The sequence below is a fragment of the Oncorhynchus clarkii genome, chromosome 4, assembly GCF_045791955.1.
Source record: "Oncorhynchus clarkii lewisi isolate Uvic-CL-2024 chromosome 4, UVic_Ocla_1.0, whole genome shotgun sequence".
NCBI classification, from domain to species: domain Eukaryota; kingdom Metazoa; phylum Chordata; class Actinopteri; order Salmoniformes; family Salmonidae; genus Oncorhynchus; species Oncorhynchus clarkii.
In genome coordinates, this window is record NC_092150.1 from 71,705,046 (window position 1) to 71,730,282 (window position 25,237).

Consider the following 25,237-nt stretch of genomic DNA (forward strand, 5'->3'; position numbering starts at 1 on the left):
TGTAGTAAACCTTGTATCCGTGCAGAAATGCAGATGAAAAGCTGTAGGAGCATTGATCTTCAATCACAGTCGCTTCCCTCTCTCCGTGGTGCTGAATTGTCACGTGATTCTCACCTCTGTATTTGTATGTTCGCTTCCGCCCCCTCGTTTTTTGTGCTTTTTCTTTAGACCTGCACGAACAAAAAAGCTTTGCCTGCAGTTTCAATTAAACGAGAGAACACAAAAGAGAAACCGGCGTTGTTTTGTAAAGGCTGCGGATTATTTCCCATCGCCATTTTCAGACCTCAGACACCGGCACGATGGACACCGACTACTCCGCCTTCGAAAACCCTCTATACAGTGAATTTAAATATTTCTGTAAGAAGATACAAGAGGTCTATAACGAATTAAAGGAAGACCTGACACCTTACCGCGACGATCGTTTTTACAGGTAAATTATAGGGTCACTACACCAATATTAAATAATCCAATATATGTATTTGTGTTAATTCAATCATTACTCTACATACAATGAACAAGCATTTGTGAGCATACATAGGCATATTAACTGCATTTGATTTTCATGTAGGTATTAACATAATGATACAATTAATAACATTTGTCAATGTGTATTTACAATATGGATATAGCCTTTACAGAATATCCAGCTGCAACCATGCACCACCCTCAACATGGCGCATTGTGGTTCAGGTGCGCTATAAAGCATCACTGGTTTTCTTTGGACAGTTCCGTGTTTTGCAGGTTTAGATACGCGTTTCATTATTTATCTTTCGGTTTTATGGGATCTTACGTCAAATATGATGTGTCCCTATAGGCTACCTTCGTTTAAAAAATGCTGTTACTTCTGCTGTTAATACAAGAAAATTCTAAGGTCATTATGGCAGAAGCCTATATGATATAGGCACAGGCCAATGAGTGAAGGCAACAAGTGTTGGGGTGTATTCATTACTCCAAACAGTTGCAAAATGGAACGAAACTTGTTTCTATTGGACAGGTTCAGCAAACAGGGCCTACCTTCATCTTTCCAATAGAAACGCGAGTTTTCTTTGCAAAACAAAACGTTTTGCAACTGTTTTGAGTAATCACAACACAAATCAGAGGTTTTACAAAATAGCCTTACCATCAGATATATTAAAGAAAGGAGGAGATAGGAATCCTATTGGGTCTCCCACCAGCAGACTGTCAACCAATCGCGGTCACGATGTCACGCGGTTGCTAAAATCGTCACGCAATCCCTTCTCAAAGTAAAGGTATGAGTCGATAAACCTATTTTCCTCGAAAGTACATAAGGTCACGATTCCAAAGCTATTCGATATTACAGAGAAAATGTTAGTTATCTTACATCTCGGAAAAGATTTGTAATGTTGTATTTCTTATTCACGAAATTCATGCTAATTTGGGGGTTTTGAGCTGGCGCCCAATTGACTCCCATTCACATCCTTGAAGGAGCGCTCCCCTTGTCCCAAAACAGCCCAGAATGCACCGCGCGGCACATTGACGACGCAGGGGCAATGTACACATCGTTAATACGATTTCAATGGAGTTTCCCATCTTCTCAAAAGTATCTCTGCAACCATACAGTGTGCAATCATCGTATTTAGTCTAACAGCAGATTAAATAGTCAATTTAGATAAATTATTTATATATACACTAGATTACCTATAGGGTGCGCTGTGTTGAAACCACCGTGCCTACATCTTGGCACTCCCCCACCATTGTAAAACAAATTTAGGAAATTATAGAAATGTATTTATTCATGTCTACATTCGTTTTTGACATGTATTATATTACAGATACCTTAATGTATACTTTTAAATTATATTATGTGAGCTAAACATAAAAATGTCAAAATATATTAAAACATTTTCCTTAAAGTGTAATATTTTGATATTACTAATGCTACTGTCCCCACTACAATAAAATATACTTAAATACATGTCATTTTGTCCATTAATTCCTATGGACTGCTCCTCCTGGGAATGCTAATATGGCCGACAGGTGGCTTCAAAACCTAACAATGGCCAATACACAGCATCAGAAATCCAGGGTTCATATACATTAATGGTTTGGATGCATGATGGGTCTTGATGTATACAGACAAAATTGAAATCACATGTTTTTCATTAGAGTTGAAATTAGGATGAAAATCTGATTTATGCGCTTGCAACGACCAAATCCACTCCCTCTAACTGAGCTACAATAAGAAGCTCCTCCTACTCTCTTGTCCCCACGTGACTTCAGTCCCGCGACATCCAGTGGTGACGTTTCATTTGGTTGTCGCATACAGACTGATGTATACGGATGTGGATTTTACCTGGACGTTTTGATTTGATCTCGATTCTAGAGTGAGAATCTACAGAAATGGATGTGTAAGTTCACATGTTTAAGACGATCTACAACTTAGTTGTATTGTTGCCACTTCATATCGTACATTTTAATCTCAAAACGTTAGTTTCTGCCAGTCGTCTGCTTGCAACGGGATCCTATGCAAAGTTGACAGACACACCTACGTTACTTTACACGTTAACTAACTAGTTTGCACGCCACCGTGTTTTTGGTGGCAGGTGTTTTTCCGTTTGTCTTATATTCTGGTACCGGTGTGTGTTACTAAGCAATATATTAACATTTCTAATGTGGCTAATTGCTTATCTAACGTTTCCAAAAGCTGATGGTGTGTAATTTATAGCTGGCCAGATAATAAGCCTCTCAGACTTCCTAAACTAGCCTACATTACTGATTTGGCTTATGCTTCGATTTTATTATGACAACCTCTTAATGTCTTGAGCATAGGTGTTTAAATCAAGAAATGTTCATCACAGAGAGAGGACTCCGATTGTTTTCAGGAAACTGATTGTAGCATGATATCCTTTCTCAATTTCAGGCTAGCCCCCATGCGGCTCTACACACTCTCCAAAAGACACTTTGTTTTGGTCTTTGTGGTGTTCTTGATCTGTTTTGGCCTCACTGTCTTCATTGGTATAGCAGGTATGTAGTTTTTATATATTCTATCAATGTGCACACTCTTAGTATACCCGCAGTGGGCCCAAGTCTATATTACTGCTGGGAAACAGTGAGCCAGAAAGGCTAGTTAGGGTGATGCAGCAGCCAGCCAACATAATCAGAGGGTGATGACTGGTGTCTACTGGCTGAAGTTTTATCTGCAAGGAAATCCTGATAAGTCCACTTTCTTCTCACTCTCTTTCTCTTAATTAAAGCCTTACTAGAAAGATCCTTATTGGTAATATTACACCATTTTCCTAAAGTGAAAAAAATGTTGAAAATGCTATGTCTGCACAATGGTGGATTTGCTGTAGGAAAGGGATCTAGTCGAGGAGACTAAGGACTTAGTTTTGCCTATAGACGTGACAAGCCTGTTTGTGCAGGAACTTTGTCTGGTCCTGACCTGGTCCTGAAGACCTGGAGAAATATTTTGCTTACTTTGTTCATTCTTCTGCAGGTCCTAAAATCCTTGCGGAGACTAAATACAGTGGAGATGAACTGCTGGACAAAAATCAATCCATAAAGGTAAGACAAGCAAACATATAAATACATGTCTTTCCAGGATTGCAGGGAATGTGCTTGAACTGTTTGCTTTATGTCAGAAATGGCTTTTATTAGTGCACAAACTCACACCACCCTGATGCTTACACATATTTGTGAGACTGGGAGGGTAAAAGGGAGGAAGAAGTGCACAGTCCAAAATGAACACTTAGATCCCACAAGTCCTGGTGGACACAGCTTGATGTCCACTCTTTGACATTGTGATGTTCTGAGTATGGATCTAATATGGTTTCAGACTGGTCCCTTCATCCTGCAGTCCCCGCCCCTCTCCACCTATAACCAACAGCTATGGCTCACCTGTATAATGCAGGTGGAACACAGCACTGGTGAGATCTACTCCCTTATAAATGATGGTATTTTTCCTTCTAAGACATTCATGTCATATGGATATTTACTTGTTTTTGTTGCCTTTGTCTCTATTCAGTGGTGGACTTCCTGCAGCACTTTGAGATCAACGTGGAGCTGAAGGGAGTCATGCAGGATGCCAGCGTCATGCACATCCGCAGCAACGTGCACCAGAAATCCCGAATGCTGCACTGTGGCGCTGTGAGTGGCAATCAATATATCGGTCTATACATTCATTAATCAGTTAACCAGTTTGTCAGCCAATTGACTAGTCAGTCATCAATCAGTTATCAACCAACCAATTGGTCAATGAACAAGGCATCTATCCTGCTGTTTCCTCCTGCAGAAGTGTGATGAGATCATCGTGGTGCACCTGGGCTATCTGAATTACACACAGTACCAGATCAATGTCAGCTTCAAAGGCCTGGAGAACATCACCTACGAAGTCAAGGTCAACTTCATGGTGAGCTCACAACACACTGGCTGGAAAACCTGTTTAAACTGTCAGCTGGCTGTTTCTGAAGATGCGTCTCATCCTACTGACACACAGTGGCTTTGAACTGCATTTCAATGACATTTCTTTCTCCTCTCTCTCAGTGGAAGATGTATAATCCCTCGTTCTCTCAAGTGGAGATCTGGTTCCGGTTTGTCTTTGTGGTTTTGACCTTCATGGTGACGGTAAGAGATCTATGCAATTGAATCCATCTTTATTGTTTCTGCTGTCTATGTTTGTCTTTGTATGTTAGTCTTTGCTGTTGTGTATTGCAGTGCATGTTTGCTCACTCTCTGAGGAAGTTTTCCATGAGAGACTGGGGCATTGAGCAGAAGTGGATGTCCATCCTGCTGCCTCTACTACTGCTGTATAACGGTGAGTCATTGAGTTGTTTACCACTTTCCTTTGTGCCTTCCACTGCACACCAGGCCTTGATATTTAAACGGTGTAATAGGTTTGAACGTACCCTTCTGACGGCCTAACCTTGCTGTTAAAACCCATATACACTACAGTCTTTAGGTCTTTGAGGTTTTTACCTGTTTTGATGGCTGGGGTTCTTGTGTTTCAGATCCATTTTTCCCACTGTCGTTCCTGGTTAACAGCTGGTTTCCGAGGACTCTGGATGCATTCTTCCAGGCCCTCTTCCTGTGTTCCCTGCTGCTCTTCTGGCTCTGTGTCTACCACGGCATCCGGGTTCAGGTGGGTCTCACATTCATCTTTAACCAAACTCTATATTTTAGTATTGCAACCCAAAATCAAGTCTGGTGTTCTGTTTTTTTTTTTTTTTTTTTTCCTAATCCTGGATTATTCTGGTTCCTGTCTCAGGGAGAGAGGAAGTGTCTGACGTTCTATCTTCCTAAACTGGTCATTGTCGGCCTCCTGTGGCTCTCAGCAGTTACCTTGGGGATATGGCAAACGTAAGTCTGAAGGACTCTGTCAAACTAACACTGTATAACATACTCTGTTTATAAAAGGATGTTATGAGCTCTAATTTCCTTTACATCCACAGGGTCAATGAGCTACAGGACCCCACCTACCAGTACAAAGTGGACATCGCTAACTTCCAGGTGAGTGGAACACATTTACCTTCTGTGAGATAATTTTTATGGAAAATTCAGAAGCACATGTCCAGTGTATAAATTTTTTTTTTTTTTCAACCTGGTAGAAGTTTGGACATTGACGGTGGAGGTAGTAGTGCAACGCCCATCATGTTGATTAAAGGTTTTGTTGTACTTCCAGGGCATGAAGATTTTCTTCCTGGTGGTGGTGACCCTGTACGTCCTGTATCTCATCTTCCTCATCGTCAGAGCTTGTTCTGAGCTCAAGAACATGCCCTATACCGGTAACAATGATGCATTTGTCATATTCTAATCCCGATAGAGTTAGGGGTTGTATTTGATACATCCACTCTCATTTAGCCTTTCCTAATATTCTTTCTATTGTACTGTGGTCTCATCTTGGTCATCAGATCTCCGGCTGAAGTTTCTGACTGCGCTGACGTTTGTGGTCCTGGTAATAAGGTACGGCCATTGTCACCTGTTGACTTCTATTGAGCCTGGTCATGGTATCTAAACTGGATGGATCAAACAATAATAATAATAATATTATCTCATTTGTTCCATTCCCTCTAGCATGGCGATACTCTATCTTAGGTTTGGTGCCAAGGCTCTGCAAGACAACTTTGTGGCTGAGTTGTCAACCCATTACCAGAACTATATCCTTTCTTGTCAATGTCTTTTTTTTTGTCATTTAGCAGACTCGCTTTTTCAGAGTGACTTACAGGAGCAATCAGTGTTAAGTGCCTTGCACGAGGGCATATGGACAGATTTTTAATATTGTCAGCTTTCGGGTTCAAACCAGCAGCCTTTCGGTTACTGGCCCATCAATCGTAACCGCTCGGCTACCTGCCACTGACGTCTTCTCTTCTATTGTGAATTCTGCAGTCAGTAGCATAGGTTTAAAAAAATTGTCATCTTGATGAGCTTTGCATGCATTAGATATGTTTACTTAGATCTGATCCTTAACTCGACATACCAGCTGAATTTTTATCTTTCTATGGATTACTCAACTTTTACTTGTACACATTAGCATTTGTGTATTCCCCCTCAAAAGACGCCATTTATGGTAAGTGATTCTTGAGGAGAAGAAAAATATGCAATGAGATTTGAAAGATGAGTCTGGTTACTTATTGCCTTGTCAATCTCATTATCTTGTGTATTAGACTCCCAGTTGAAGGATAATCCTGCATTCTCCATGCTCAATGACTCAGATGATGAAGTCATATACGGGTAAGTAGTCATGTTAATTCACTGTCTCTCATTGCCTTTGTTATACATCGTTCTACTTAAAGATGTAGGCGTCACTGTCTTGAGATCAATTCTAGATATCGGAGTCTGCATATGCCTGCTTTGAATGTCTAAATGTGTTTCTGCTCAGACTGGTATGTATTTATTTTCTATGAAGGAGCGATTACGAGGAGATGCCTTTGCAAAATGGCCGTGCCATCAAAGCAACAGCCAAGTACCAGAATGAGAGCGACAGCGACTGATCCATTCCTGATTGGTGCGTCATTCACTCCCCTGTTGTCCTGATTGAATCCTTGAGGGGATTCTATTAAACTGGCCCGATTTGCACCTGGCAGTGCCCATCACGTGACCGGGTGAAGACTGTGAGGGAGGCGAACCCTTCTCAAAACGAATAACTTCTCAAAAAAATAACTAACATTTTAAACTAGTTTTCATTGGGTAGGCAGATAGATTTTTAATCAGTCACTTTTGCTTGTGAACACAGAATCCTACTCATCACTCCACGTGCTTAACCTACGTCACTTTTTTTTGTTTTGAGCTGACTTTGCTGTCGGCCAGAACGGGGCACCCGGCTCATGCCCGGGAAGCACCCCGGTCACAAAACGATTGCAATCACTTTTCACCCGGTGCAAACTACGCCTGCCTGGGCTAGCCTAATCGAATCCCCTCATTGGACAGCATATTCAACGAATGAACCACCATTTGTAAATAAGGAACGTTTGCAGAAATAATGCAAATGGTAATATACTGTAACTGTTAGGGTTGTGAAGGTCATTGAATTTTGAATGATGGTAATTGGCCAGCCAAATGACCGCGGTCTCTGTAATAACTGTTTTTGTTTTTACACACATTTTTCTCCTCCTTCGCTCCTGACTGCATGTGCTGCCATAGAAATGTAATTACTTATTTTTCTGATGCATTGTGGTGGAGTTTGCTAGTTTCTTATTTCAGCCAGGAGCGAAAAGGTTTCATCACGTTAAGAGTACATGTTACCGCAGAAACGGACTCAAATGCACGAATGCCCGGCCTTCCCGTCTTGGCGGTCTTCATCCACAACCGTTGGTTACGCGGTTATACGGTAATTGTGCCAGCCCTAGTAACTGTACATAAATATATTTTTTAACTGAAAAATTGTGTATTCTGAATGTAAATTCAAAGAAAGGAAAGGTGTGCAGGTATGGTCAAATGTTTTATAGCATTTTAGTCATCAAGTAGCCACATAAACAAACGTTCTGTACACTATCTTTTGGTTATCATGAGCCGCATATCATAATTCTTGGATATATAAATTAACTTTGAAGGAAAGCGTGACAAATTTGATCATGGGATTTATTATTTATACAAAAATCACAATGTAACTAGTGTTAAACCACTACTGTCTCTTTTGTGCTTGAAATGTGTTGTTTTTAAGCCATTCCTACTATGCTCTCTGACATTCTGAGTTTGGGGGGGGGGGGGGGGGGGGGGTGTAATTCTGCAAAAAACATACCATGCTGCCACTGTTTTTATCCAAGACCTTTATCTCAAATGGTTGTAAAACCAGTTTAGAACAGCAATTCACTGTTGTATGCTTGTCATATACTCTGTTAATAGCCAGAGTATAAGCATGCATATCCATCAATCTAATACCCATAGAAGTGAAGTTTTCTGAATATTTACCGGACTACCACCATGCGTTACAATAACCAGCAGGAAGAACCTTAACTTGAGTAGGTGTAGCAGTTGACCCACTCTTTTGCCAATCCATTCCTAAGTGAAGCCACTGTATGATTGTACTCCTGGTGTCCAAATCGTATGTCATTTTTGCCCCCAAAAATGATGGCCCCATTTGTTTAATAGCTATGGGAAAAGTTTTCAGTTCACATTCCCGAAGCAATAGTCTAGACTTAAGATATGGATGATTCCTGAAGTTCATTCAAACACTTCTAATGCTTAATCATTTGATTGTGATGTCTTGTGAAATATTAAGGAAGTGGTGTCAAACTCATTCCGTGGAGGGCCTAGTGTCTGCAGGTTTTTGTTTTTTCCTTGCAATTAAGACCTAGACAACCATGTGTGGGGAGTTCCTTACTAATTAGTGACCTTAATTCATCAATCAAGAGAGGAAAGAAAACCCACAGCCACTCGGCCCTCCCTGGAATGAGTTTGACATCTCTGTGTTAAAGGAATACTCAAGTAGCATATTTGTCATATGGCCCATCGTTCATCGTTCAATTTAGCTTGCCTTTCATAGCTTTTATTTTTAGTTTACTTCAAAGGTACTTTGGCTATATGTAAATTTCATTTGTACAAATTAACCAAATAATAACATTCTGGATTATTGTTTTGTACCTTTTTTGTTTTCTGTACTCAATAACCTGATGCAGGATTTTATGGATACAGGCTCCAGGAGGCAAGTTAGTTTTCATTACTAACCATTGGTAATTTTCTGTCTGAACCAAATGAATGAAATGTTTGTGTTGAAGGAAAGAGTTACCACTGATCCTCCAAACATGTATTCTAATAAAGATGGTGCCTTGTTTCCACTTTGTACCAGGGTCAGGAGTTTCCTCCAAACTTGGACTGCAGTCTGAAATCTTTTTGTTTGTGATGGAGCATCTAATTTATATATATACTTGTGGCTTATAGGGTGATGATTGTGGTGGTTATTTTGAGGTTTGAGTAAGAACCATGATTTTCTTTATGGTAGACTCTTTTGACTAAATTAGAACGGCACTCTGTAAATACTGTATCACATGTAAATAAAGCACTTGTGTATACAGCAAATGTTCATTAAAACGTGTAAATTATACAACATGCATGTCTCTGGGCATTGTCTTCTGACGGGGCGTCATTCCTACACGACAGTCCTCAACTGATCAGTGCAGATGAAGTCATCACGCTATCTGACGATAAGACAATGTGTCTCTGTGGTGACCTCTACTCAGCATTTCACTGGCCTATAGGTGTGGTAGAATGAATTATAGTTGGGGGTTATATTGGAAGCTGGCAAACAAGCAATGACTGAAAACATTTATTGAAATGTCACTAACAAATCCTAACATGACAAATTGGTCCTCGTAAAATCTAAACAAACAAGATGCACAAAAGTCTTTAAGCAGTAGAAATACTTTGGTATGGTGGGCTTTATGAAAAAAAGAGAGCCGCACACTCTAGGAGCTTAGATGCAATAATTGAATAACCAACGTTTTGACAGACGAGCTGTCATCAGGGTATAATATTGGGCTTTATGCTAACAATCAGTTTGGACGGAATGGAAAAACCAACGTTCATTCATGTAGTGTAATTGAGTGCAGGCGGTAGATTCAGATGGCCAGGCCGAAGACACTGACGATGCAGTACATGGATTTATTCTCCCACCTCACTGTACAGCTTCCTGGAAGAGAAGGTTAGGTGGGATCAATGACAGACTCTCCATCTCTAGACGATCTCATATAATCTGGTTGTAGAGATTGTGAGAGAGATTCTCACCATCAGTGGTGTTATCCCAGAAGCATGAGCTGGCTGTCTGTAGACCTGCCCCGTTTTTCTGCATGATAACACAGGTCACTGTGGAGAAAGAGAAACAACAGTTAAATGACCCCTTTCAGCAATAACACACAAATCCATCTCAATGTGGAATGTAAGTATGATCATTGTATAGGATGATCCATCAACGAAAGTGGTGATGGTATATTTTAGTGCAGGAAATAAAGTAACTGATTTCAATTATATGTGCCTCCCCCCAACACTGATGCGGCATTATTTTTTATTTATTTTTATTGAACTTGAAGTCAGTTAAGAACAAAATCTTATTTACAATGACGGCCTGATATAGCCCAGCCAAACACTTTTCCTTTCCTTGCATTCAGGGCTACATACCAATGTACTTGAAAGGCTTGCCCAGTTTGCTAAGTTGACTCAGGGACTGCTCCACTACATTGGTGGTCCATTGGTTCACTCTGCTATGTTGATAGGCATTTCCTCCTATGGCTCCTTCTACTGACTGAAAAGACATAAAAAAGAGGAACAGGCTTAGTTTCTGAAATTACTGACTATCCAGAGAAAATACAAATGAATACACAGACGTGTCACAGCCCACATTAGTTGCATTACTCATATTGATGTGGCTAGCAACCAACGTAATCCCGACATGATGTCCTTAGCAACAGGCAGCGGGGTGATGAGTTGTTGCAATGTAGCAAATAGCTAGGCGACTTTGCTGAACATGAATGTCTCCTACCAATGCAACCATTAGCTAACTTCTCACTTGGCTAAAAGTACCTCTTTGATGATAGTGCTCACTTCGTCAACGACAAAGGCAGTCTGGCAGGATAAAAAGACAAAGGCGTGCAGAACAGTTATAGTAGCTGGGGAACAACAGTAACGTTAGCTAGCTACCTAACATTGCTAACATGCGTCTTCAAATAGCCTTACATTTAAACAAATGTTACATTAATTAGGTGGATATATTAATTAGCAATTTTGAACATCTAGCTAACCTCTTCTCCAGTCTGAAACTCATCCATGATGTTAGCAAACGACAGTTACCGCTAGCTAGCTCAGCTGTCGCCAAATTTGGGTGGGTGGGAGGCGCATGCGCAAGAGTGATTATGATGGTCGTTTCTGTACTGGTTGTTGCATGGACAAAATCATGTCTCTTTCTTCCCTGTTCACAATAAAAACAAAGAGACTGGGTATATTTCCATCCTCACTGATTACATCTTCAAAGCTTACTTACTGTGCAATATAAAAATTGGCTGGCTTTACCGTAAAAACCCAAGAAACATAATCATAGACAAGAAAAGAGTGAAGGAAATGTATAATAAAACACATTTTAAAGCTAATTGAGACAGGTACAAAAGTTTATTACATCTAATTTAAGCCATCCAAAAGTTATGAATATACACCATAGAAACAGGTGAATTAAAGTGGGCTTAAACACTGGTCATTCGCAAGTTTGCAGTGTAGGCTAATCACCACCAGTCTCATTTTAAAGCATGATCAAGACAACACACAAAACTTATATTTGCACCAGTTTGGATGAAAAACAAATAAACGTTTCTTATTTAAAAATAAATTCCTTGAATTACTCCACATAACTGGGGGAAAAAACATGGTCAGCTGGCATGCAGAATAAAGGATCATACCTATAAATACAAATATTTCACTGAACAAATATCCCCAAACAGACAGTTCAATGTTTGTGAAGAATATCATTTGTTATATTGCTGAAGCATCTACTTCCTTCTTTATTTCTGAGTGATGGGGAAGGAGTTCTGATCCATCAGCTCCCCAACTCTCTCCTGGAGTATGTGGACCACCTCAGCCAGAATGAAAACATGGGTGTCGTCAAGGTCCTGGATGATAAACTTTTTTCCCAGGGCAGATGTCTCATCTAGGTACAGTAGGAACTGCTTCATGGCAGGGTCACTGTTTCAAGTAGTGGGGAAAGAAGATATGAAACCTGTGATTTTTTCCTGAAACATCTGATTATCATAGCTGGTACAGTATAGCAGACAGGCTGGATTTTCTGCATGATTCATGTGATTAGCTTGATTGATTTCAGTTTGATAATCATAAAATATGATAGGCTTTGTGCATGCATACCACTCGACAAGAACACCCTTTAGTACGTTGACCATGATAATGTTAGATTCCAAACACCAGTCTCCAAAACCTGGAAAAAAGCAAACAAAATATAGGCGTGAACACCAACACAATGTGACATGCACCTTGACGTATGACACATTCTAAAAGTAATTAACTGAACTGTAGCTTCTCACTGCAGAGGTAATTTACTAATATTAAAGTGAGACAAAGAGGAGCAAAGTAAGGACTAGGTAACGTTAGCTGGCGTTATTAGCATCATTGCTGAATAGCTAGTTAGCCTAGTTTGCTACACTTCGAAATGCTCAGTCTGACATGTTTCCGTCACAATCTCAAAGCCTGCTCATTTGCGAAAATTCAGGCTAGAATAGATCAGCTCTTTGCTGATTGTCATTTTGTGGCGATAAATAGCTAATCGGTGTATTATTCTGTACTTACGGAGCTTGTTTGCTCAACAGTGTTGATGGCTGGCTGCGTTGTTAACAAGTATAAAATGCCTTAACGCGAAAGGCATTGTGGGATGTATGGTGTCTGATGAGGTATAAAGGTTAGGTCAGGTATTCCCAAACTGGGGTATGCAAAAATGAAAATGTGATTTACAAATTTTTTATATATATTTATATATATATATATGTATATATTTTTTCACATTTTCAAACAGTCCATTATTTTTTCTCCCCTGAGCAACCTCGTTTCACTCGTTTCATTAAACCATCTGGTGTTCATCGAAATGACAACACAATGTCAAATACAGGTAGCCTAGTCAAATAATTAACATCCAATCACAGTAACCGTTTCTCTCTCATAGGAATTCCACTAACGGTCCGGTATGTATCCAAGCGTAGCTGCTGCTCATTTAGTTTGCTCGAAAATTGATAAATTGTTTAAAAAAACGAATGCACGGGTCCATAGACACATACAGCTCTACTGATAACGTTAGTACTGCTACTACCAGCAGTACTACACCTGTCGACGACAGGTAGTTCTGCTTCCACGAGCACATCCAATGATTAACATCAGTAATTCTACATTTGTTTTTAGCCCAGCTAGCATGGACACCTTCAAACATTCAACCTCCAGTTGTGAATCTGATGCAGCAGAAGAGCTACTGCCCCCTTAACCGGGAAAGCACCGAACAACAGACAGGGACGTTGGACCATCGATGAGAAAATATGATGAGAACTACATTGATTTGGGGTTCACTTATATTGGAAGTAGTGCGTTTCCTCAGCCACAGTGTGTTATATGCGCAAAAGTACTATCTCACAACTTGATGAAACCTTCACTCTTGCGCAGACATTTGGAAACAAAACATGTCAATTTGAAAAATAAGCCACATTCGTTTTTTGAACGCGAATTAAGACGACTTTTGAGTAGTAAGACATGTATAAAAGCAACAGATACCATTAATAAGAAGGGCTATGGTTGGGACAATGCTGGGGGGAAAGGCAAAAAAAAACTATACAGACAGTCGCTTCATCAAACATCACTGTTTCACGACGCATCAGTGACATGCAGATGTTTTGAAACAATTACTGCTTCACCTACAAGCCAGTGAATTCTATTCGTTACAGCTGGATGAGTCAACAGACGTGGTGGGCCTGGCACAGCTCCTGGTATATGTCCGTTACGTTTATTGGAGGTCAATTAAGGAAGACATCCTCTTCTGAAAACCAGGACAACAGGATATTATATTTTTTAAGTTCTGGACAGCTTTGTGACATCAAATGGACTTGGTGGTTGATGTGTTGGTATCTGTACTGATGGTGCAAAAGCCATGACAAGGAGACATAGTGGAGTGATAACACGCGTGCAAGCAGTTGCTCCCGACGCCACTTGGGTACACTGCAGCATCCATCGAGAGGCTTTTTGCTGCCTGACAGCATGAAAGACGTTTTGGACACTACTGTGAAAATGGTTAACTTTGTTAAAGCAAGGCCCCTGAACTCTCGTGTATTTTCTGCACTATGCAATGATATGGGCAGCGACCATGAACGATTTCACAACATAGAGCAAGAAGTGCGCTAGTTATCAAGGGGGAAAGTATTGACACGTTTTTTTTTAAATTGAGAGACGAGCATACCCAAGTTTTCTTTACTGACCTTCATTTTTACTTGCCTGACCACTTGCATGATGGTTTCTCACACGACTGGCCTATCTGGGTGATGTTTTTTCTCGCCTGAATCATCTGAATCTAGGATTACAGGGACTGCCCAACTATGCACTGTGCGGGACAAAATTGAGGTTATGGTTAAGAAGTTGGAGCTCTTCTCTGTCTGCATTAACAAGGACAACACACAGGTCTTTCCATCATTGTATGATTTTTTTGTGTGCAAATGAACTCAAGCTTACGGACAATGTCAAACGTGATATAGTGCGATAAGTACTTTCCCATGCCCTGCCTCCAGTCCACTTACCGATATCTGAACAAGAGAGCCTCATCGAAATTGCAACAAGCGGTTCTGTGAAAAATGAATTTTATCAGAAGCCACTGCCAGATTTCTGGATTGGGCTGCGCTCAAGAGTTTCCTTCTTGGCAAATCGCACTGTTTAGACACTGATGCCCTTTGCGACCACGTACCCGTAAGTGGATTCTCGGCCTTCACTAGCATGGAAACGAAATACAGGCACAGACTGTGTGGAAAATGATTTAAGACTGTGACTCTCTCCAATACAACCCAACATTGCAGGGTTATTAACTTGTGATGAGTTATTCATAATTTCCGATTAACAAATAAAGTGATGTAAAATGGCTAATTAAAGAGCAAAATGATTGATTATTATTATATTATTATTTGTGCCCTGGTCCTATAAGGGCTCTTTGTCGCTTCCCACGAGCCAGGTTGTGACGAAAACTCACACTTATTCTTATGTTTAATAAAGGTAGTGTGTGTGGCAGGTTTACAATGATGGCAAAAAACAACATTTGAGAGTGCGCTGACCCTGACGCTAGACTGCGTACGCAGCTGGAGGTTGAATGTTTGAAGGGGTACGGGGGACTATAAAAAGTTTGGGAACCACTGGGTTAGGTGGAGTGAAAGTTCAAAGCGTATGATTCAAATCAATTGTTCAAAACCTGCCATCAATGGCATAACATATATTTTCTTACCATTACTGCTTTTTTATTTTGCACATTTAGTTGATTTGACATGGACATGTCTGTCAATGCTCAGGATTTGTTGACACTACATTTCAAGTAAAACAAAAGTTCAAATGTAAATGAGCCATATGCATGACTTCTTGTTACATTGATAAATACAAGTTAAGTCTTAATTAGCAATACAATGGAGTTAGTGAGCATCACGTGGCCAGGTTCCAGTTCAACAAAATACACATATCAACCAGTCTTAAAAAGATTTAATGTGTATCTGAGGTAAGGCTTGAGGAAATAATACAGTATGGTACATACAGTAACAAGGCAATGCGTTAAGTTTTAATATATATATATATACACTTACAGCTCTTAAGTTAACTAAAATGAAATAAAATAAGTCGACCTTAAGCACACCCACTCAAGCCCCGAATTCATACTGTGTAATCAATGAATGAGTTGCAGGGTAGTACAGTGTCTTTTGGTTAAAGTACAGTAAGTGCAGTACACATGAAATGTTAAAATGTCTACTTGACCAGGATCAAGGACAAAGGGGAAGAAGAACTAGAAAAGTCAATATACTGTCTTTTTTACAGTTTTAAACTACCTGTAAACATGGTCGAGATCATTTTTTAAATCCTTTAAATAAAACTCATCTGCTTCATAAGTGCTAGGTGATATCTAGCTGGAGAACAAGTGGAGCACCATTTTCTATAATAAACCCAATTAATATGTTTTCATAAATCCTTCATACATACATAAAATGTATATTTTTTTGTAAACACATTTCTTTAAATGTGCAACAAAGAGACAGTTCTGTGCGCCAGTACTCTTTAGTCTTCCAATTCAAGCATCAAAACGGCTGTTGACATGTCAGTGGCTGGTGTAGCCCTTCAGTGCATCCTGGATGAACTGTAGGCTGCGCTTGTAGAGGAACGAGTCTTTCTTCTCAGGCTTGCAGATATTGAGGTGATCCACATCCACCTGGACCAGGTCCCCAATGCCCAGATCTGAAACCAGAGTAGTCTCAGAGTTAAGAGATACAAATGGAAGAAGTTCAAAAGTTCAAGAATTTGAATTGAAAGAAAAAACCTGAATTCATAGATACATTTTAGATATGGGTCTCCTGTGGCTACGTTCTACAGAATGCATTAAATAACAGTGGCCTACCTGCTGACTGCGTTGGAACCACCAGTATCTTGATCATGGGGCCGATGGTGGTGGGCATCGTCTCTGCAAAGCTCAGCACATTGAACTCCCTGTCCTTGGCCATGTTCAGGAAGTTGACATTCAGGTCACGCAGCGCTGGAGAGTCTGGGAATACGTATGGACAATGATGCAATAACACCATAAACAGGAGTATGTTTGTTATCTGTAACACAGATGCAATGGGAGGTTATTACTATCTAAAACTGCTGTTAAGAATCGTTCTCTCTAACCTGACCTCCAGAATAATCCCAAATTACTTCTGTCCATACCTCTGCAGAGCTCCCGGACCTCTACGGAGGGGAAGAGGAGGTATCTGACGTTGACAGAGTACTCTGCCATGAAGGTGCCATGGTGGGGCACACTGTAGAACATGACACCCTTGGTGTTCTTCATCAGTTCTTTCATGTCTGGGTCCCTCGACGCATCCAGCAGCATCTTCTTCACCAGCAAACCTGTTAGTTTTGAATTCTCTATAATTTCCTAACAGGTTTTTGTCCATTGTCCATTTTTTGCTAAATAGTGAAAGATAGCTTACCTCCCATGCTATGTGAAACCCAGACCACAGGCCTGTCTCCTACTCCTGCAGACTTTAGCTTCTTCAGCAGCTCTCGACTCCTATAGGCCAGAGACATCCTAAGGGCACAGGCATACAACAGTATCAGTGGAGTTGTCACCAAGAATGTCTGAATGATACAGTAATATGGTCACACTAAGGAAGTAGAGGAAAGAAGAGACACACACCTCTGGTTTTCAACAGGACACTTGGCTCTCCAGTCACTTAGGTGAGTGTCATACTCCACAGATAGAACCCTCAGGTTGGGGCAGTCTGCAGCCAACCACGACTGACCAATGGGGAGGGGAGAGAAAGAACCAGTCAAAAAGGACATTGGTGAGCAGATTTAGCATCATATGACTCAAACATACATTCTACATTGGCTACGGTGACTATATCAGCAAAGCCAACATATTCTCCAATCTGGTGGTAAAGTCATGAGTATTACAGTGACACGTAATAAACCACCCTCTACCAGGTTTACCTTGGGCCAGCACTCTGTGTAGTCCTCGCTGACACCCGCTGCCTTCTCCTCCTCTGTAGGGTCACAGTCCTTCTGCCGCCACGTCTTAAAGGCCGCCCCCAGGAGCCCGTGTACAAAGAGAACATCCGCTTTGATTGGCTGGCTGGAGACAGAATGCATAAAAAACAAATAGGGAGTGGTTGTGTGAATATGGTACCTTGAATTCTTTGACAGTAGCTAGATTTCCATCAAATTGGTGACAGTTTAATGCGAATAATCTAGAATCTGCATAAAGAAAATGTAAGTAAGCATTTCACTGTAAGGGCTACTACACCTGTTGAATTCGGTGCATGTGACAAATAAAATTTGATTTGCAAATTTTCCCACCAGTGGGGAGTCTCTTTTTGTAGATAAAAATCAGTGCGTGTGACCTCCCGACTAGCACAGCGGTCTAAGGCACAGCATCGCAGTGCTCGAGGCGTCACTACAGACCTGGGTTCGATCACAAGCTGTGTCACAGCCGGCCGCGACCGGGAGACCCATGGGGCGGTGCACAATTGGCCCAGCGTCGTCCAGGTTAGGAGAGGGTTTGGCCGGCCGGAATTTCCTTGCCTCATTGTGCTCTAGCGACTCCTTGTGGCAGGCCGGGCTGCGTTTCCTCCAACACATTGGTGCGTCTGGCTTCCAGGTTAAGTGGGCATTGTGTCAAGAAGCAGTGCGGCTTGGTTGGGTTGTGTTTCAGAGGACGCACGGCTCTCGACCTTTCCCTCTCCCGAGTCCATACAGGAGTTGCAGTGATAAGACAAGACTGTAACTACCAATTGGATACAACGAAATTGGGGAGAAAAAGGGGTTTTCATTTTTTTTAAATACAAAAAAAAAGATCTTCCACATCCATCTCGACAAAACATTTGCCCCCTCACTTTGTGCACAGGGGCATTGTCATGCTGAAACAGGAAAGGGCCTTCCCCAAACTGTTGGCACATTGTTGGAAGCACAGAATCGTCTAGAATGTTATTGTATGCTGTAGCATTAAGATTTCCCTTCACTGGAACTAAGGGGCCTAGCCTTAAACATGAAAAACAGCTCCAGACCATTATTCCTCCTCCACCAAACTGTACAGTTGGCACTATGCATTGGGGCAGGTAGCGTTCTCCTGGTATCCGCCAAATACAGATTTGTCCGTAAGACTGCCAGATGGTGAAACATGATTCATCGCTCCAGAGAACGCATTTCCACTGCTCCAGAGTCCAATGGCAGCAAACATTACACCACTCCAGACTACGCTTGGAATTGAGCATGGTGATCTTAGTCTTGTGTGCGGATGCTTTGCTATGGAAATGAAGCTACAGACGAAAAGGTATTGTGCAGACGTTGCTTCCAGAATCAGTTTGGAACACGGTAGTGAGTGTTGCAACCTGAGGACAGACGATTTTTTACGTGCAGTGTACTTCAGCACTCAACGGTCCCGCTCTGTGAACCTTGTGTGGCCTTTCCACTTCACAATAACAGCACTTACAGTTGACCGGGGCAGCTCTTGCAGGGCAGAAATGTGATGAACTGACCTGTTGGAAAGATGGCATCCTATGATGGTGCCACGTTGAAAGTCACTGAGCTCTTCAGTAAGGCCATTCTACTGACAATGATTGCATGGCTGCGTGCTCGATTTTATACACCTGTCAGCAACGAGTGTGGCTGAAATAGCCGAATCCACACACATACTTTTGTATATATAGTGTATTATGCTTGATGCCAAGTTTACTTCGATATGATGGTTATTATATCAATATTTGAGCATAAAGGCGTTTTCACCTTCATTTCTTGCATAATACATTTTACAGACACAAAAAGATCCTACCATGTTGAACAAACAAATTATTTGTCTGCATTCATAAAATTGTACCAAAACTTCCTGATTCCATCATAGCTGTCGTGTCTTTAATTTTTTTTTAAGCGGTATGACTTTACTCACATAAACTGTGGATGGAAACATTCTTAGTCATGATGAATGATGTGTACCTGGTTCGGCACTGGGGATGTAACACGTAGACTCCATCCTGGTACTTCTCCTTGACTGTCTCCCTGTCCAGGTTGGCCAGAGCCCGAGCAGCATGGGACGCCTGTATGATGTGTGGAGACTGCATCATCTCTGCTAGCACTGGCACCCAACCTGCATGGTAACAGAACATCACATATGATGGAACTAGTAACAGAACAAAATCCGATAGAACAAAATCCACCCGCCTGACACACTGAGCGGAGAGCTAGCACCCGCCTGACACACTGAGCGGAGAGCTAGCACCCGCCTGACACACTGAGCGGAGAGCTAGCACCCGCCTGACACACTGAGCGGAGAGCTAGCACCCGCCTGACACACTGATCAGAAGGCTCGACCCACCTAACACAGCACCTACCTGACACACAGAGGATAACTCGCACTCACCTGACACACTGAGGGGAGAGCTAGCACCCACCTGACTGTACTATGGCTTGGTGCACGCTGTCGTTGAGAGCCAGGTTGCCGATGATGCGTACAATGTTTCTCTGGATCTTCGGGGAGTCTCTGCGGAGCTGGTAGACCCTCTGAAGGAGCTGCAGGCCCCCGTTGGCCACGATGTGGTCGCAGTGACTCTGGACCTGGAGAACAGACATACAGGTGTTAGAATGTATTTATATGCTCTTAAAATCCCCTGATAGGATACAGTCGTTGACACTATGATATGAAAACCTTGAGGGTCTGTTATGGTGAGTTACAAGGTATGATGAAAAAGATGTTCATGCATCTAGACAATAAAGGCTAACAATGTTTTTCAAAAGTCCCTTGACAAAATGTATACTTGAGTTACAGGTGGTTAAAGCAAAATGTTACATAACCTTGGAGTGCTGCACTAGAGCCTGTAGACAGAAGGACTCAACCTTCTCAGAGGGGACAGAAGTGAGGCTTTGGGCATAGGGCAGTCCATTCCCACCAAAACACCACAGACCCCCCTAAAACAGAGAGATCCAGTTATCTACCTAACATTGTGTTTGAGTGAGTATATGTCTAAATATGTGTGTGAGCATCTCTTACCCTCTGTGCAGCCAGGGACTGGGTACTCTCCCTCAGGGCAAGTGAGGTGAAGTACTGGACACACTGGTCCACCTCAGACTGGGGGAGAGATGCCAGCAGCTGCCTCAGACCGTCTTCTACAGACAACCTCTAAGCAGAGGGCCAAACAAACACACTCACATTAAAACATACACAGAACATTCATAAAATTTGATACACAATCATTTTAATCCCCATCGGTGACAGATACCTACATCTTCCACCCAAGGCAGGACAGGCGGGGTCAGGAAGAAGCGTTGGTCCACTTGAGAGGTGCGGGCCAGACCCAATGCCGTCCTCTGGTCTATAGCCTGCGCAGCTGTCTGGTACTGGTAGTCTGTGATGGACAGGGGTAACGGACCAATCCCTATCAAACACTATCACCGTTCACTAGTACACATTTCACATTTACAGGTTGAAAGTGGTGATGTCTCACCATGCCAGTGGTGGTTCTGGGCCAGCTCCTGTACAGCTGACAGTCTGCTGGTCCTATTGGCTGAACAAGCCCTCTTCAACAGGACCCACAGCGCCACCTCATGGGGGTCCGCATCCATATGACTCAGGTGCTCTGACACACAGTTACAATTTAGACTTTTATGATGAAAATATGGATATTTTTACAAGCATTTCTTACATAATATATTTAATTTGAAATACATTTAAGAACTACACCTAAACTACCAAGGGTCCAATATCATCTACAGTACAAACAAAGACAATCTACCACCTAATACCATCAATCATTATTCTACTACTGTACTACAGCAATGAGACTGCAGACCTGCTGTTATCATCGGCCGGGCAGCCGGGGCAGCTATCAAGTGTCAAACAGTAAGGTCAGAAAAGGTTAACGTTAGAACCGTTTTGAATGTACAATCTACGCAGAATCTGTAGTACAATCCCCATTGTACAATTGAATTACATAATGTCTGTCACATTATAAAGCATTAAGGAGGGGTGGGGGGGGTTCAGTCCACACCTGTGACTGATGATGACTCAAGCATAAGAATACACACAAAAGTACATGAATGAAGACACACACTAAAGCTTTCATTCAAACCCAGGAAGTGAAGGGCAGGTGTTTCCTGAAGTTAACACGTCTCAATAACAAACCTACTGACGTCCATCCGTGTGTGTCTGAAATACCCCAACTGAGCTTTACCCGAGGCTTGGAGGATGAACTCTAATGTCTCTATCACAACACTGACTTCTGCTTTCCAGTACTAGCAGAATAGGAAGTTGAAATTCATGTGATACAACAACTAAAGTATTGTGTGTAGGTTTCTAAATGCAGCTGTAGCTTTAGTAAACATTTTAAAAATTACAAAAACAATACTGCAGTTGTGAATTTAGTGCTGTGTAGGAGGAAACTACTTTCAGTGGATCTTTCTCACCATCCAGAGGCCTCAGAAGAATCCTTGAGGAAACTTCCAGAAACCTCCTTGCTGCTTTATGAAGTTCTCTCCTGGCCTTATATGTGAGCCCTGAAACAGATACATGGGTTTGGTTACGATCAATAATTAACATGTTATAACACAGTATTTTAACACCTCAAATGAACTATGTACCAAGCTGTAAATGTATGCTGCTCCAGGCTGGACCTCTGGTTGATCTACCAGCACATTTTCTAGTAAAATTGACCAAACAATAGGCTCTTAGTCTGTAAATCTGGTTATAAAATGACAGTCGTTGCTTGCTTCTGTTTACTGCTTCTCTAAACCGTTTCCTATCAGTCTTGGCTGGACGGTCTGTTTTCATTCACAGCAGCCTTGACCAGTGGAAGTGAGAGCAGGGACCAGACAGGCTGAGCTACAGTACCCAGGAGGGAGAGCAGAGGGAGGGAGGAAGGAAGACTGTCGTCGCTGGACACCTGGACCTGGCAGAAACCCCATCAACAACTCCTCATAAATGAAAACTCAGCCAAAATATTTTCTGTGACAACATGCCTTTTGTTGGGTAGACTATTGAGGAAGTCTTGGGGATTTCTGTACAGCACGTTGAGATATCAGCTGATGTAAGAAGGGCTATATAAATTCATTTGATTTGAATTCAAATGTGTTCCAAAAAACCCTCCATTTTGGGTTGTAAACCAGATAGAGGAGAGAAAAAGCAGTCCCAGCATTCCCTATGTGGAATATCATGTATGTACTGATAACTATTTTTATCAGAGAGCACATGACGATGCCTTGTCACAAAGCAAAGGTGAGGTAAATTACATACTGTACCTGTGCCAAGGTTCTCCTGCTCTTTAGAGGGTGTGGCTGACAGGTAGATGTAGGACTTGAGCTTTTCCTGCTGAATGGCCTGCGTGTCGATGCGTACCGCCTTGTTCAAGGAAACCACCTCGTATGTGATAAACATGCAACCCCTGAGAGAGGGATGAAGCCATAGACAAGATATACAGTAGTTAGAGCAGATAGGTCTCCATACCCAATGAACCCAAACTAAAATAACTTAGTATGGCTGAGTGTTTATATGTGAAGTGGTTATCTTCACCTACCCCAATATGACAGCTCCGGTCATCTTTGCAATTTTCCCTGAAATCAAAACACAAGACAAATATGTTATTTTTTTAATAACTAAGGATATTAAAGAATTCAAGATGATTACACATTATGTGGGTGTATCAGCTATTTGATAAGTGATCATATTTCCTTATTGAGTGTGGATTGTGAAGGGGGACAGCACAGTCCCATAACATACTGATGTCCCTCCACGGCAGCACCTTCTTCACACCAGGGCCAGAGGTGCTGCTCAGCCTCCTGCAGCGTATCAGACGGAGTGCAGCCACAGACATCCTCTATCTACACACATTCACCCAGAGACATCAAAAGAGCCAGTAAACATAGCTTCAGCACTATTACCGCAAATGGCTGAGAGAAACTAAACTACAGTACCCTGAATAGCCTTATCCATGTATGTGAAAGTTACATTGATGTATGTATTCATAGTTTCAGTTTAGATGTTGTGATAGCCTCGTGGCGCAAAGTACATGACAGGTTAGCCAGCAAGCTACCGTTGTCTAGTTAGCTAGCTAGCTATCATAGACAAGTCAAGGTGCCTGGCTCTGGTAGGCAACTTTAACATGAAACTAGCTAACGTTAGCTTGCTAGCCAGCCAATGCAATGTTCCCATTAGAAAGATCAACCATTTATTTTGCCGATGGGTAGTTTTTTGATTAGACAAACATCCAGTCTGTGATATGATTGAGCTATCGGATCAACTTGGGTCACGTGTACCTACAGTAACTAGCCAGCTAGCTAAAAAACTTGGGAAAATGTAACGTTAATTATACAGCTGAAGTTAGCTAACGTAGCGTAACAGACAAACATGAGATTGTAAGACTTGTAACCAGGCTTGAAGTGATGGGTGTAGTTTGCTAGACATGATACAAATTTACCTTATTTCGAAGATTTAATTTCTGTATTTTGAAGGGCTAATAGAGAGCTTCCTCTCCAACAACCCCAACCTGTCAGCTGTGTTGTGAAAAAATAAACTGCGCCAGTCTCATGTAACAAACGTCACTTACCGTAGTACCTCAAAGCATAAAACATTTCTTTCCAGATCTCCAACTACCGTAATGCTCATTAAACACGATTAAACCAAATAATGAAGAGAGTGCCTAATTATATGACACGTGCAAACTTGACGCATGTAAAATATTAAATACCTCCCAAATGCAGTGTTAAACTGTTTCTGAGGTTTATATTTAGTAAAATGACAGGGGGAATTTGTTCATTTTAATGTAATGCCAGTTTTGTTATTTAAAAGTGTAACATGAATTGCATCATTCAAGTCCCGTGTGTGTGTGTGTGTGTGTGTGTGTGTGTGTGTGTGTCCCGAAGTTGATGCCACTCTGGAAGTCACCCATTTATTTGGACCCCTATGCCTAAACTTAAATATTCTTCTGCTGGTCTGTCACAGTGGAGGCTGCTGAGGGCAGGACGGCTCATAATAATAGTCGGAATGGAACAAATGGAATGGCATCAAACACCTGGAAACCATGATGTGTTTGATGTATTTGATACCATTCCACTGATTTTGCTCCAGTCATTACCACGAGCCGAGCCCGTTCTCAGCAATGAATGTGCCACCAACCTCCTGTGGCTGGTCAATATCCACTAATTTAAGTGTTTTTTCTTCTTTGAATTGAACCTTTACTTAACTAAGCAAGTCACTGAAGAACAAATTCTTATTTACAATGATGGCCTACACTTTAAATGGGCAATCTGGGATTCAAATATCAATAAAGCCACTACCCCACCACTTTTTTAGTAAATTAATGAGGGATGGGGCTGAAGAAATGTAATCATGCTTTTTCTGTGGTAGACTGTCTCTTTGGCCGTTGTATAACTGGGCACCTAAAGCCCTGACCTCTTACATTTCAGCCCAGTGAAATAATGCATTCCTCAGGAAACAGTGAGAGGGAGTCAGTGAGAGATCTGTCATTTTGCCCACCAGAAAAGTGTAACCTATAGACTGGACACTGGATAGCAGTGGCACCAAATAAGGGCATAAATAACAAGTTTCTGGTACAGA

The 25,237-nt window shown here is 41.6% G+C and overlaps 4 protein-coding genes across 5 annotated transcripts; 1 reads left to right on the top strand and 3 right to left on the bottom strand.

Annotated features, from left to right (window-relative positions):
- Positions 1-223: 223 nt before the first annotated feature.
- Positions 224-9,501, top strand: LOC139407232 (transmembrane protein 181). 2 transcript variants are annotated; one of them, XM_071150821.1, is made up of 17 exons: positions 224-430; positions 2,882-2,985; positions 3,458-3,525; positions 3,797-3,887; positions 3,986-4,107; positions 4,253-4,369; positions 4,504-4,584; positions 4,675-4,774; positions 4,968-5,098; positions 5,225-5,316; positions 5,409-5,466; positions 5,639-5,741; positions 5,868-5,919; positions 6,031-6,113; positions 6,434-6,523; positions 6,621-6,687; positions 6,863-9,501. In XM_071150821.1, exons 1-17 carry the CDS (start codon positions 300-302, stop codon positions 6,945-6,947), a joined length of 1,575 nt encoding a protein of 524 aa, XP_071006922.1. In that variant the 5' UTR covers positions 224-299; the 3' UTR covers positions 6,948-9,501. The 2 variants fall into 2 exon arrangements, with proteins under 2 accessions (XP_071006922.1, XP_071006923.1); XM_071150822.1 differs by lacking the exon at positions 224-430 and adding an exon at positions 2,255-2,369.
- Positions 9,484-11,402, bottom strand: LOC139407233 (dynein light chain Tctex-type 1b). The gene is made up of 5 exons (XM_071150824.1): positions 11,187-11,402; positions 10,969-11,010; positions 10,567-10,690; positions 10,177-10,254; positions 9,484-10,081 (listed from the first exon to the last, which is right to left on the bottom strand). Exons 1-5 carry the CDS (start codon positions 11,211-11,213, stop codon positions 10,011-10,013), a joined length of 342 nt encoding a protein of 113 aa, XP_071006925.1. The 5' UTR covers positions 11,214-11,402; the 3' UTR covers positions 9,484-10,010.
- A 103-nt stretch (positions 11,403-11,505) lies between these two features.
- LOC139407234 (general transcription factor IIH, polypeptide 5) lies at positions 11,506-12,809 on the bottom strand. The gene is made up of 3 exons (XM_071150825.1): positions 12,733-12,809; positions 12,295-12,364; positions 11,506-12,117 (listed from the first exon to the last, which is right to left on the bottom strand). The coding sequence occupies exons 2-3, from the start codon at positions 12,327-12,329 to the stop codon at positions 11,937-11,939; spliced, it is 216 nt and encodes a 71-aa protein (XP_071006926.1). The 5' UTR covers positions 12,330-12,364; positions 12,733-12,809; the 3' UTR covers positions 11,506-11,936.
- A 2,580-nt stretch (positions 12,810-15,389) lies between these two features.
- On the bottom strand, positions 15,390-24,225 carry LOC139407235 (serine active site containing 1). Its single transcript, XM_071150826.1, has 17 exons — positions 24,099-24,225; positions 23,402-23,502; positions 23,199-23,235; positions 22,924-23,066; positions 22,093-22,182; positions 21,135-21,266; positions 20,914-21,035; positions 20,681-20,809; positions 20,485-20,598; positions 20,085-20,247; positions 19,630-19,780; positions 17,632-17,773; positions 17,336-17,436; positions 17,130-17,227; positions 16,864-17,046; positions 16,556-16,699; positions 15,390-16,395 (listed from the first exon to the last, which is right to left on the bottom strand). Exons 2-17 carry the CDS (start codon positions 23,493-23,495, stop codon positions 16,259-16,261), a joined length of 1,980 nt encoding a protein of 659 aa, XP_071006927.1. The 5' UTR covers positions 23,496-23,502; positions 24,099-24,225; the 3' UTR covers positions 15,390-16,258.
- Between the last annotated feature and the right edge of the window lie 1,012 nt (positions 24,226-25,237).

Coding starts and splice junctions, on each gene's coding strand:
- LOC139407232 (XM_071150821.1), top strand. CDS start 300: ATGGACACCGACTACTCCGCCTTCGAAAACCCTCTATACAGTGAATTT. Junction 5,920..6,030: donor TTTGTGGTCCTGGTAATAAG/GTACGGCCATTG, acceptor CATTCCCTCTAG/CATGGCGATACTCTATCTTA. Junction 6,524..6,620: donor CTCAAAAGACGCCATTTATG/GTAAGTGATTCT, acceptor CTTGTGTATTAG/ACTCCCAGTTGAAGGATAAT.
- LOC139407233 (XM_071150824.1), bottom strand. CDS start 11,213: ATGGATGAGTTTCAGACTGGAGAAGAG. Junction 10,255..10,566: donor CAAGCCTTTCAAGTACATTG/GTATGTAGCCCT, acceptor CTTTCTCCACAG/TGACCTGTGTTATCATGCAG. Junction 10,082..10,176: donor CTGGGATAACACCACTGATG/GTGAGAATCTCT, acceptor CTTCTCTTCCAG/GAAGCTGTACAGTGAGGTGG.
- LOC139407234 (XM_071150825.1), bottom strand. CDS start 12,329: ATGGTCAACGTACTAAAGGGTGTTCTTGTCGAGTG. Junction 12,118..12,294: donor AAGGGTGTTCTTGTCGAGTG/GTATGCATGCAC, acceptor TACTTGAAACAG/TGACCCTGCCATGAAGCAGT.
- LOC139407235 (XM_071150826.1), bottom strand. CDS start 23,495: ATGTCTGTGGCTGCACTCCGTCTGATACGCTGCAGGAGGCTGAGCAGC. Junction 20,599..20,680: donor AGTCCCTGGCTGCACAGAGG/GTAAGAGATGCT, acceptor TCTCTGTTTTAG/GGGGGTCTGTGGTGTTTTGG. Junction 19,781..20,084: donor CCAAGCCATAGTACAGTCAG/GTGGGTGCTAGC, acceptor GTTACCATGCAG/GTTGGGTGCCAGTGCTAGCA.